This window comes from Pipistrellus kuhlii, unplaced genomic scaffold (assembly GCF_014108245.1).
Source record: "Pipistrellus kuhlii isolate mPipKuh1 unplaced genomic scaffold, mPipKuh1.p scaffold_m20_p_7, whole genome shotgun sequence".
NCBI classification, from domain to species: domain Eukaryota; kingdom Metazoa; phylum Chordata; class Mammalia; order Chiroptera; family Vespertilionidae; genus Pipistrellus; species Pipistrellus kuhlii.
In genome coordinates this window covers 7,966,268-7,979,060 of record NW_023425573.1, presented here as the reverse complement: position 1 = coordinate 7,979,060, position 12,793 = coordinate 7,966,268, and the positions used below count along the sequence as shown (strand labels likewise).

At 51.1% G+C, this 12,793-nt stretch overlaps 1 protein-coding gene across 8 annotated transcripts in view; it reads left to right on the top strand.

The window, feature by feature from the left end:
• The window catches only part of NRP2 (neuropilin 2), a 119,253-nt gene that overhangs the window by 32,435 nt on the left and 74,025 nt on the right, over positions 1-12,793 (top strand). For all 8 annotated transcript variants that reach the window (XR_004984826.2, XR_004984828.2, XR_004984825.2 and 5 more), the window contains exons 3-6: positions 3,642-3,823; positions 8,866-9,096; positions 10,149-10,304; positions 12,212-12,381. Coding sequence is in view for 4 of the 8 variants with exons in the window: in XM_036420871.2 (XP_036276764.1) it covers positions 3,642-3,823; positions 8,866-9,096; positions 10,149-10,304; positions 12,212-12,381 (739 nt within the window). In the remaining 4 variants the exon portion in view is untranslated. The remainder of the gene's footprint in view (positions 1-3,641; positions 3,824-8,865; positions 9,097-10,148; positions 10,305-12,211; positions 12,382-12,793) is intronic.

Here is a 12,793-nt window from a genome sequence, read left to right as displayed (position 1 = left end):
TCACAGAAACATTAAGTATTTGTTGAGTGGGGCCCTGTCCCTGGCTCTGTGGTAGGTGCCCCACAGGCTGTGTCTTAGTTCGTCCTCCCGGTGAGTCTGTGAGAGGGATGGCAATGGTGGTATTTATTTTTTATCTGCTAAACTATGAAAGCTGGGTTATGTTTCCCGGCTCTTCCACTTGGAAAACAACCCTTAATGGAAGTAGTTTTATTTTATATCTTTGTGGTTTATTAGATAAATGTAGGCTTATTAGAGAAATGTAGACTTATTGTAAACAATTCACATAATAGAAGAGAACAAAGAAGAAAGTCAAAATTACCAATTATCCCACCACTCATTTTATCTCCCCACTGTTAATATTTTAGTGTGCACTCTTTCAGGCTTTTTTTTTTCTGTATGTGTATGCAATGAAATATATATGTACATGTAAACACACACATACATGTTTTAAAACATATTTGTAAAAATATCTATGTTTTTCAGCTGAACAATGTATTATGAACATTTTTTTCATAAACAAAGCATATAGGCCTGCAGCACTATCTTGTAGAGCAGCTGAGTATTACATTTTATCGACCTGTGATGTATATGTATATGTTGACCTGTGATATAAGCATAGCATCTTTCCACTTCTCATGTGCTGTTGCTTATATGTCCACCCACACAGATTCATATGCATCTTTGCATGGTTGCCTGGTTATTTTCTTAGGAAAAATTCCCAGCCGTGGGACTGCTGGAGTACAGAGTATGTACATATTACCTTTGGTCACACTTTTGCCAAGATTCCCTCCAAAATATTTGAATGGTGTGCCTTCCAGCTTCTCCTATCCTGTCCTTCCTCGCTCTGTCTCTCGGGGAAAGGCGCCGCCGCTCCAGCCTCGGCCTCTTCACCTGTGAAATGGGCCTGAGGACAGCAGTTTACAGTCCGCAGTTCACATTAAGCACATACTAACGGCCAGACTGTGTATACACTGAGTATACAGCATGTGGGCCATTGAAATCTCACAGCAACCCGAGGAGAAAGGGCCTAATGTCCCTTTTTACTTTCATTTTCTCTGTTCCTGAGGCTCAGAGGGTTAAGTGTTCCTGAGGGCGCCCAGTTAATTAGGCTGAGCTGTGTCACTTCTGGGGTGAAGCGGGGGTGGGGGAGGTGGGGGGCTCTTTCTCTCCAGGAGCCACACTTTGGCTAGTCCAGGTAGCCAGGTACTGTCTGCTTAAGACAGTGGTCAGCAAACTCATTAGTCAACAGAGCCAAATATCAACAGTACAAGAATAGAAATTTCTTTTGAAAGCCAAATTTTTTGAACTTAAACTTCTTCTAATGCCACTTCTTCAGAATAGACTGGCCCAGGTTGTGGTATTTTGTGGAAGAGCCACACTCAAGGGGCCAAAGAGCCGCATGTGGCTCGAGAGCCGCAGTTTGCCCACCACGGGCTTAAGAAGTCTACATGGCTTCTCCACCACCATGCGTGCTGGCGAGCATCCCCATTACTCACTGGGTGTGACTGGCCCGCAGCACTTACCTCAGTCTGGAAATAGTAAGGAGGGATTTTCCAGAAGGTTTGGGGAATTTCCTCTGACAACCAACTAAGTGTCTTTTCACTTTTGTTTTGGAAGAGAGGAAGCATGTTTTCAAAGTTAGCACCATCTCCCACAGTGAAATCCCAGACCTACACTATTCCCCACCCGCTGCCTCCCTGATGGTGGCCATCCTCCTCCACCACCACCACCACCACCACCACCACCACCACCACCACCCCCCCCCAGCTCCTGGCAGAAACGCCAGACTCTAACCTGCTTCCAGGATTCTTCTCACTGCGGGATGCCAGGTCTGGGATCAGCCAATGAAGGAATCCTGATCCACACCTTCCCCTTCCTTCCCAGGCCTATTGACCTGGAAGTGTCCGAGCAGCCTGAGAAATCTGAATATGAGAGCAACCTGAAATGCCGCTGTCAGGGGCTGGAGTGGGGCCTCAGGCCACTCTGGCTCCAGGAAGCCAGTTCTGCAGGCAGCCGGCTCCCACAGACCCTGGGTGTGTGGCTGGCACATCCAGGGAGGGCAGCCTTTCCAAACCCTCTTATTTTATTATTTTATTTTTTTAATAAATTTTTATTGACTTTTAGAGAGAGAGGAAGGGAGAGGGATCCAGGGATCGAGCCCACGACACAAGCATGTGCCCTGACTGGGAATCAAACCTCTTAGTTGCTGGGTCAACGCTCAACCACCCTGAGCCACACTGGCCAGGCCAGACCCCCTTTTTAATGGAAAGAGATTTCTCCCATGTTGGTGTAGCAGGTTGATGCCACGTAAACACAGAGGGATGGAGAGGGAGATGTGGGTTTCAGTAAATAATGGTGCTGTGACCAGCAGTTGGAAGGGAGCTGGTAGGGAAGTGTTCCACCTCGGCACTGGGACCCCAGAGAAGGAACCCAGTCAGGGCACAGTGATTGCAGAGCACACAGCAGGGCCGGGGGTGTGTGTCTGTGTAGATAAAGTGAGCGCCGTCGCACAGCCCAGCCAAGGATGGCTTTGAGGTGTCTTTCCCGCTGGGCAGTTGGATCCTTTGAAATGAGCTCAGGCCTCGGTGGGGGAGGGAGGGAGGGCAGCCCCTCTGCCTCTTGCTGAGGCTAGGAGTTACGCACTCCGAGAGGCTGGTCCCTGAGGACTCAGCCCCTGCGTTGGGAGAAAGGTTTTTATTGCCTTATCTAATGTGATGCTGATTCCTTTTAAAAATATGTTGTTGGCCAGACGTTGCTGATGTGAACTTTGCAGAGTCATCTCAGGGAGGGAGGTGGCCCACGTTTGGGGAGTCTTTGTCATGAATAAGTAAAGAGAAGAGATGAGGGAGGACCCAGGAGAAAACCTAAGTGTGGGGCAGGGAGCAGGAAAATGCAGATATCTCTGAAACATCCCCAGTGTGCCTGGCACCTCGCATATAATTTTTCTCATTCCATCTTTGTCCCAGCCCCCTGAGGTGGGTGTTTTTATCCCCACCTTCCAGAGGAAGAAATGATGCTCAAATGGCTTAAGCAACTTGCAGTGATACAGAGCTAAGAGGCAACAACCAAGAGGCAGAAAGATCATAATGGATAGAAAAATGGTTCTACGGAAGGAAGACAAAAATGTTTTTTTGAGATATTTGATAGATTGATGCTACTGCTCATATGTAGGCAAGAGATAAGGCCTTAAAGCACATGTGTCAAACACAAGGCCCTCGGGCCAAATCCTTCCCGCCAGGCCTTGCAATGTGGCCCGCACCGCGCTGTCATCACTGCACTCCGCTGCGTTTCCATCACAATGACAGTTTATGACTGTTCAGTAAACCATTCGGCCCGTGATTTAGGCTGGATTTTAGATTTTGGCCCCTTCTCTGATTGAGTTTGACACCCCTACCTTAAAGTCTTGCCATCGGCCGAGGTGCTCATTCTCTGTGGCTTTAGTGAAGCAAGGCAACTTCCTGTGTGTGTGTTTGACACTCTGCAAGCAAACGTGAGGGACCTTGTTTGAGCAATCCGGAACACCGGAGTGTCTGCAAAGGAATGGAGAGAGAGCACATGAGCTGCAGTGAGACAAGAGGTCCTTTTCATCTCCTTCCAGTGGTCTTGTCTCACCTGTGCCCCTTCGCGCCCTCCTCACCCAGGTATGATTTCATCGAGATCCGGGATGGGGACAGCGAGTCTGGGGACCTCCTGGGGAAGCACTGTGGGAACATCGCTCCGCCCACCATCATCTCCTCGGGCTCCGTGCTCTTCATCAAGTTCACCTCCGACTACGCCCGGCAGGGCGCCGGCTTCTCCCTGCGCTACGAGATCTTCAAGACAGGTCAGTGCGGTCCTGGGTGGGAAGCCAGGCCCTGGGCATCTAAGAGAAAATGGGGCACCACCCTCTGTGCCTGGCTGTGGGGCAGCGCCTATGGGAACCGTGTCACAGTCGTGTGCGCATAGACAGGTTGATGGAGGGAAGAGAGGTTCAGGCAGACCTGCAGACAGACACAGACCAAGATGGAAAGCCGGTTGTAGTTATCACCCAACTGGCGAGGGCCATGTGCTGGGGGATGCCCGACGGGGCGACAAGCTTTGCTTGTGTCACCGAAAGAGAAGGGGCACCAGTTCAATAGAAAACCCCTGTTGGGACGAATCTGATTCTCGTGTTTTTGAAAAGACACAATACTCTTCATGGGAAAAAAGCGAAACTGGGTTGACCTTCCCCCTAATGACTTCACGGTTTAATGTTACCGTTATTTGGAATTACACGGGGCAGGCGGACATAATCTTTGTATTGTGTGGAGTCTCTAAAGATCTCCGTGTGGCCTCCGCGCCCCCACTGGGGTCAGACAGCAGCTTTGAAATTCAGTGATGGCTCCTAGAAAGTCCCCTCGCTGATCCACTTTACCGCTTCTACCCGTCAAACCCCACTTTCTAAATGCCAATGAAGTGCACCCCGAAAAAGCAATAAGAAAAGAGAGAGAGAGCTGAAACCGGTTTGGCTCAGTGGATAGAGTGTCGGCCTGCGGACTGAAAGGTCCCAGGTTTTATTCCGGCCAAGGGCATATATACCTTGGTTGCGGGCACATCCCCAGTGGGGGGTTTGCAGGAAGCAGCTGATCGATGTTTCTCTTTCATCGATGTTTCTAACTCTCTATCCCTCTCTCTTCCTCTCTGTAAAAATATCAATAAAATATATTTTTTTTAAAAAAGAAAAGAAAAGAAAAGAGAGAGAGACAGAGATGGTGCACGTCCAGCAGACTGTTTGCTTTCGACTGGCTCCCCTTTAGGTTGCTGAGAGCAGGGGCCAGTGCTTATGCCCAGACCTGGAGAGATTCAGCTTCCATTCACAAGACGCTGGCTCAGCGTCTCCATTTCTGCTCTCCCAGCAGCGTGCCCTGCCCTCTGACAGGGGATCTCAAGATCTTGAGGCTGCGGGAAGCTCACCCCCCAATTCTCCCCTGTCCCTCGGCAGCTCTGCCACCTGAGAGGCTCCACCCCATCGAAGGAGCGTGCTCCCCTCCCCAGCCCGAGTTCTGCAGCTCGTGGACGGAGCTGGTGAAAGCGGAGGCCTTGTCATCAAGAGGCCCAGGCCCGGCGCCTGTTGAGTTCAGCGTGAGGGGAGCTATTCATATATATTTTCTTTTTCACTAAACAGTTCTCAAAAGGAAGTGGTAGCTGCTGAAAGCACTTTTTATATCCACTCTGTCTAAATATTTGTTAAATTTGTCTGCCGGAGAACAAGAACGTGGAGTCTGATGAAGGGGTGGGGCCGAGGGGACTGTGTCGAGCCAGGGTGGGAGCCCGGACTCTCCCGCAGAGACAAGTCCCCAGAAGGGCCATCTGCAGCGGGTCACCACCCGCCTGCCTCCACAAGGCCACGGGCACCGACAATCTGTGGGCGGTGGCCCCAGGTGGGTGGGCAGCTCCTGAATGGCTCGATCCACAGTCCCCGAGTCCTGGGCCAGCTCCGATCCCTGATGAAACGCCCCAGGAAAGTGGGTGTTAACCCTACTCAGATTTAAAGGGACAGTGTTAAAAGCTAAAAACACAGGAGGGCATCTAACTCAGCATTGCCATTTTGAGGACAGCTGAGGTAGGATTTTTGAATGAGGTGGCGAGTCTGCATACTTCTTAGAAACAAGAGCGCCATCCGAAAGGGGCGGCCTGGGTGTGGAGACGTGGGCAGCTTGCTGTCAGGACTGCTGTGGTCTGTACAAGGAGGAAGGACGTGACTACGGGGGGTGGGGGGGGGGGGTATCTATCCCCGCCAACAACAGCCCTGCTTCTGGGCAAGTAAGAAAGAAGACGAAGCCCAGTGGTTTCTCGGGGCCACTGCAACCTGCCGTCGTGTCCCTCCCAAAGAGCCTCTCTGGGCATGAACGACCACTCGGCAGAAAGCACATACTAGGACACGTGTGGGGGTGCAAACATCAACATTCCTCCAGGCGCTGTGCCCTGCACCCACCGTGGGAGTCTCGAGAGAAAATACACCATTGACATCATCTGCAGGACATGAAAGAAGCGCGTACACATTCCGAGGAAATCTAAACACACGCAGCTATGTTTGCCCGTCGGACTCATAGAGAAAGAAGGGGGAACCGTAAACACAGACACACATACCCACACAGAAGGCTCTGGAAGCCTTCGCCAGCACATGGCCCTGGCGAGACGGCTGCGAAAGGAAGCTGACAGCCGCTTGGGTGCCGGCAGGGGCCGTGTGGCTGGGGCGGGAGTGCGTGTCTGCCTGAATGAAGTGGTTTGTAAAGGAGTCTGCACGTTACCAGACAGGCCACATGGAAAGGGGTAAACCAAAACAACTCGTAAACCCCCAAGCTCTCCAGTCCCCCAATCTTGGGTCGAACAGAGAAAGGAATTTTAAAATAACTCAAAAATACAGCCTTAGAGACTGGAATCGCTGGAAAATTTGGCTTTTTTTGTTTGTTTTCCTGTGCTCCTCGGACCCATGTTCAAGATCAGGTTTTCTTTCCCGGTGCCCAGGGGATGTTTTGGGGACTGAAATCTCTGGGGTCACTCACAGACAGAGAAAAGCTGGAGGGCCCCCTCCCCCCACTCCTCGGACTGAAGAGCTGGATGCGCCTTCTGCAGTCCGGCCAAGCTCAGCTCCGGGTAAAGCCCACATGTTGTCAATAGCTGTGTGCCTGCAGAGTCTCCTCCCGCTCGCAGGGCGGCTGTGCACTTTGCAGAGGAAACCATGGAACAGGCATTTTTCATAGCGAGGGTTCTTTGGTCTGAGGTCCTGCACTGCAGCTGGAATTTCCCCGCCTCCTACTAAGGTGACCAGATCGTCCCACTTTTGGTGGGACAGTCCCGATTTTCAACAATTTTCCCCTTGCGTCCCGCAGCATTTTAAAAAAGTCCCGATTTTTGGGAGGGAATATTATGGAGAGATGATAGAGCCACCTCTGGAGAGATGATGGAGCCTTCTGGAGATATGGTAGAGCCAGCTCTGGAGAGATGATGGAGCCGCCTCTGGAGTGATGATGGAGCCACCTCTGGAGACATGGTAGATCCATTTCTGGAAGGAAGGTCAATGCCTTCCCAGCTCTGGATGCGTGCTGTGAAGAGCTCCTTTTCCCTGGCTGAGTTGCCCGCATGAAGCAGGCCGCACAACACTAAACTTCTCAAAGTTCCCTTTGGCCGAAGACCTGCCAGCTGGCCTGGCCTCATCCAACTACCTCATCTGGCCATTGAGGAGGCCTTGGGGTTGAGGGCTAAATGGTAACCAACGCCAGGGACTGGCTAGGAAACTGGGGTGCCATCCAGCTCCTCCCGCTGGCCCTGGCCGCCCATTGGGCTGCCCTGCCCCGGAATGATGGGATGTGGAGCTGCTGAGACGTGGCCCACAGAGACCCCCCAACAGGTCCTGAAGAGGCTGGCTCTCGCCCCATGTGTCAGGCCCACCTGCCTAAGCTCAGTGCTGGGTCGGTGGCGATGCTGGAATTTCCTGCCTGATGTCACCACCCCTACTCATCTGCATGATACCTTTTCCTAGTCAGACTTCGCTGCTTCCCAGACAGCCATCATCAATAAAGAGGCTCACGGAGGGGGCTCCGCAGGAGCTGTGGATAAAGACGTCGCCCCAGGCCGGGATCCGTATATTGACATCGCGGAGTTGTGTTTCTGGGGGCTCCTGGGAGACACTTCCTGCCAGTAAACACCTGCTTTACTGAGGATTTGGGTGTGTTTTTTCCTCATGCTTAGAGGGCCTATCTATTCTCCTCATAAATCCTGCTTCCTTTTTTTTTTTTTTTTTTTTAAATCAGAATGTCATGAAGTCAATTCTGCTTGTCCGACAGGACCCACGTTGCATTAACTGGTCTTAGGGGGCGCCCTGTGCAGCTCAAGTCCCTCGGGCCTGGCTGCAGCATCCTGGGCTGTCCCCAGGCCTCTCCTGGCGGGCTGCGTCACCATACTCTGGGAATGTGACTCCACCTAGAGGCATGAGGGGTAGGGTGGTTGTGATCCTGTCACAGCTCCCACCGCCCGCCAGGCCCGCCTCGGGGTGCCAGTGTGTGCCACCCGCAGTCAGGACGCCTCCCCGAGTCCCGGGAAAGCAGACGCGAGCGCTGAGCCGCACAGCGAGGCCACCCTGCAGAAAGGAGCCGGGAGCCCCCACCCCCGGGGCAGTACGGGCCGCATTTTTCAGGACTTGCTGCCGAGTGGCCTTTCACAGCCCCAGTGCCCCACTGTGATCCACCGGCTACAAACATCGATTGTTCATTGTCTGGCCACTACAGAGCAGCTCGTTTTAATATAGTCATGACATGAATGAGACCCGAGCTCCCCTTTGCCCCTCCCCTGGGGCACCTTGGATCTCGGAGGGAGAAGGGGGCACTCGGTTGGCGCTGGTACAATAGGGGCTGTGTTGAGGTCAGCAATAAATAAGGGGTAACATTGTTTGCCCTGCTGGCAATCAGCAAGCCTTCCTTAAGGATTGAAATAACTTACATTTCTGGAGCAAGCAGCTGAGTAATTGAGAAAGAAGTCTCTGTTCCTCTTTTCAAGAGAATCAAACTCCCTCTCTTTCTCTCTTTCTCTCTCTCCACACACACACACACACACACACACACACACACACACTTCTCTCCCGCCCCCCAATTCCTCAATTACTATTCTTACTCTTACATGTAGAGCTAACCACCTCACCTCCTTAATTTCTCTCTTAAAGAGGGTCCCGTTCACGGGCTTGACACATGAATGGGAAGAGTATGTTGCTTCAAGGGCCACTCCAGTGGAAACAAACAGCCCCTGAGTAGGAACGTGGGCCCAGGCATTTAAATAGCTCATGTCGCAGAGGCAGCTCAGGAAGGCGTCTCCCCCTCCCTTCTTAACGCTGCGGTTCTCTCTGACTTGCAGGCTCCGAAGATTGTTCGAAAAACTTCACCAGCCCCAACGGGACCATCGAGTCCCCCGGGTTCCCCGAGAAGTACCCGCACAACCTGGACTGCACCTTCACCATCCTGGCCAAACCCAAGATGGAGATCGTCCTGCAGTTTCTGACCTTTGACCTGGAGCACGACCCCTTGCAGGTGGGGGAGGGAGACTGCAAATACGACTGGCTGGACATCTGGGACGGCATCCCCCACGGTGAGTGCTGTCGTCGTCGCCGTCACCAGGCACTCTTCGGGAGCCTCTCCCGGACCTGCTCATTGCTTTAGGGACAATAAAAATAGGGAGCGAGACTGCACAGCTCCCTAGGGTGTGTATGGGACCCACCATGACGTTCTTGTCTCATCCTACACCAAGGAGCGTTTCCGAGATTGCAGGAGGGCAATCCTTTCTGGGAGACATTGGTTTGGAGAAGGTTAAGAGGAGACCGAGTAGATATTTGGGTGAAAATGAGAAAAACTATCAGCGATGCTCTTTTCTCCTTCATGTTGTCAGGGTTTCCATGGAAAATGACTCAGTGGCCACCCTCTGTGCCCACATAGGACTCTCAAGCCGGTTGATGAGGTATAAATCCCACTCTGCTTATTAGTGGCTCTGCAGCCTTGCGCAAGCCGCCTCTGACCTATCTGTCGTATCTGTATAAATAAGCTGCTGTTGTCATCATTATTATTATTAATACTATAATTCCATTATTATTAATATAGTCATAGATGTCACCCGAGGCCCAGAGGAACCCGGAACCTGTATCTCTTGGCAAGAGACCAGCGTAAGACTTGGGAATAGTCTGTATCAGCGAGGAAACCAACCTTTCGCTTTGGTAGTCATTCTAAGTGTTTTGCCCCATTAGGGAGACCCAACAGCTAAGCAGTTTCATTTCCTGAGAAAAACACAAGATTTAGTCATAAAACTTGGGCTGGAGCTCTGTCATTTCCTTGCCGGCTGAATAACGAAAAGTCGCGTGACCTCTGGGAGCCTCAATCCTTTCTTCTGTAGAGCAGGCACTGCAATGATACCTCTCCTGCCATCTCCCGGGCTGTGAGGACAGGATGGGGCGGGTCTGTGAAGGGACTGTTTACTGTGCAGGCAAAATGTTAGACACTGTCCCTAAAGCATATCTTTGGTTGTTCTCTTACGCCAAGACATACAAAGGGAGGCCTGAATGGCTTGCACTTGTGGGGAAGGAAGGACATACTGAAAACGGCGTTTGACGTTTCCGTTTCTGTTGCCCTCTCTTTGTTCTGCATGTCCAGTGGGTCCCCTGATCGGCAAGTACTGCGGGACCAAAACACCCTCGGAACTACGTTCGTCGACAGGGATCCTCTCTCTGACCTTCCACACAGACATGGCGGTGGCCAAGGATGGCTTCTCCGCCCGCTACCACCTGGTCCACCAAGAACCGCTCGAGAGTGAGTTGGCCGGTTGGGAACCCCTCTGTCCTGTCCCTTCCTCAGAGCAGGGATGGCGAGCTGACCTCCCAAAGGCCATGGGCCTGGCGGGCATTCTGCAGAGCCTGCATGGGCATCTGAGTTCAGTGAATGGGAGCTGTTAGGCAAAGATGAATAGAAGCAGAACAAGTGTCCATCTGGGTGCTCATTTCTTTAAAGGAAACAAATAGTATGTGTACCAAGAATTCGTTATTCCCAGGGAAAATTACGGGAGCATCTCATTTTCTCATCTATAAATAAAAGGGAGGTCAGTTAGGATATCTATATAAAACTCCCCCTGTGCTAACATTGAGTCTGGGACTCTTTTTTCCTTCCTCTCCAAGCCTCAGTGACCATTGTCAGAAGCAGCAGTTTTAAATCTCTCTGTATGTATTTTGACGTTAAAACATCTCTGGCCCCGGGTAGAACTTATCCCACACCTTCCCTCACACTTCCAGGACATACAGCGGCCTGAGCTCCTGCTATGCGCCAGGCACGGTGCACAGCGCAACATGCAGCTGAGCCCAGGGCCCTGGGCTTGCTCTCTGGGCCATCAGTCTCCTGCCCGGAGTGCCATCCATCTTCATATCCGCTCCTCCTGAGCGTGTGCTTCAGCTGTGCTCCCATTTCCCATTAGAAACCCACATGATAGCCTAAGGTCGTGGTTGGCAAACTGCGGCTCGCGAGCCACATGCAGCTCTTTGGCCCCTTGAGTGTGGCTCTTCCACAAAATACCATGGCCTGGGCGAGTCTATGTTGAAGAAGTGGCGTTAGAAGAAGTTTAAGTTTAAAAAATGTGGCTCTCAAAAGAAATTTCAATCGTTGCACTGTTGGTATTTGGCTCTGTTGACTACTGAGTTTGCCGATCACTGGCCTAAGGACTGACGGAGCACTTGAAGGATGGTTAGAGCCAGGGAAAGTTTGCCATGCTTGTAGACAGCATGCCTCATGCTTACCTACAGGCACGGCAGCCTGGCCTGCTGAAAAGTCGATGCGTTTTATTCTGGGATTTTTTTTTTTCTTCCAAGGGCTCATGAATATTGAGTGACAAGAAAATAATATTGCAGATGGCACCCAATTCTGCAGATGGCCAGAGCAGTCATAAAACTAACTAGATCTGAAACCTGAAACGCTCGCTGGTCCTTATCAGACACATGCACACATAAATATTGACCAGTGTCTGCAGTAACCATGAAAGGGCAGCAATGGAACTGACGGCGCAAGGGCAGAGGAAGGGACTTCCGGGTCTATTTGCCCAGACAGGTGGTTCGGGGGAAGGGAGACTGACATGCACATGCGTGTAGAGAGGTCTCCTGAAGACAGGTACTTGCTGCTTTGTAATGTCTGACTTCTGTACTAGAACTCATGAGACACTGGAGCGAAAGAAAAGAAGAAGCAAAAGATGCCTTCTGGGTGTTTATTAATGAAGCAGGCTTCCCACGATGTATCAGCCCACCCAAATTGCCTCAGTCGATCACACATGTACCTGTATTTCAATAATGGTGCATCTGGCGTCTCTGAGCATCTGTAGCCTGCAGCACTAACAGTCCTTGTGCTTTGGATTGTATTTTTAATTTGTATGATGATTCTTATTTACCCACAGCTGATTTCTTTTAGGTCCAATTTAGTTTCCTTCAGACCCAGAGGGGTTGTCAAGCTCTAGGACTTGGTGTAGCTTTAAAACACACACACACACACACACACACACACACACACAAAAAAAAAAAAAAAAAAAAAAAAGAACAAAACCACATGCCAGTGTATAATTAGGTCTTCAAGAGGAGAGAATGCCTGCAAGGACTTGTCCCAAGAAGGGAGATGTATTTTGCAAGTCCTGAGGGTATGAGATTGAATGTCTAACTCTGTGCTTGACCATCTCCGCTCCCCAGACTTTCAGTGCAATGTCCCTCTGGGAATGGAGTCCGGCAGGATTGCTAACGAGCAGATCAGTGCCTCCTCTACCTATTCCGACGGGAGGTGGAGACCTCAGCAAAGCCGACTCCATGGGGATGACAACGGCTGGACACCCAACTTGGATTCCAACAAGGAGTATCTCCAGGTACTTGCTCAGCTGTCAGAGGGTACACAGAGTGTGAGTGCATTGGTGGGCAAAGGGGGTGGCTCCTCGTCTAGAGTAGACAAAGAGCACAAAGAAAATTGCCGGGACCAGTTTGGCTCTGGATAGAGCGTCGGCCTGCGGACTGAAAGGTCCCGGGTTCGATTCCGGTCAAGGGCATGTACCTTGGTTGCGGGCACATCCCCAGTAGGGGGTGTGCAAGAGGCAGCTGATCGGTGATTCTCTCTCATCAATGTTTCTAACTCTCTATCCCTCTCTCTTCCTCTCTGTGAAAAATCAATAAAATATATTTAAAAAGAAAGAAAGAAAGAAAGAAAATAAACACAGCATCCTTGAGAATGTCATTAACTCATCCATCCATTCGAACAGACACATGTGCCTGGCACAGATAGGC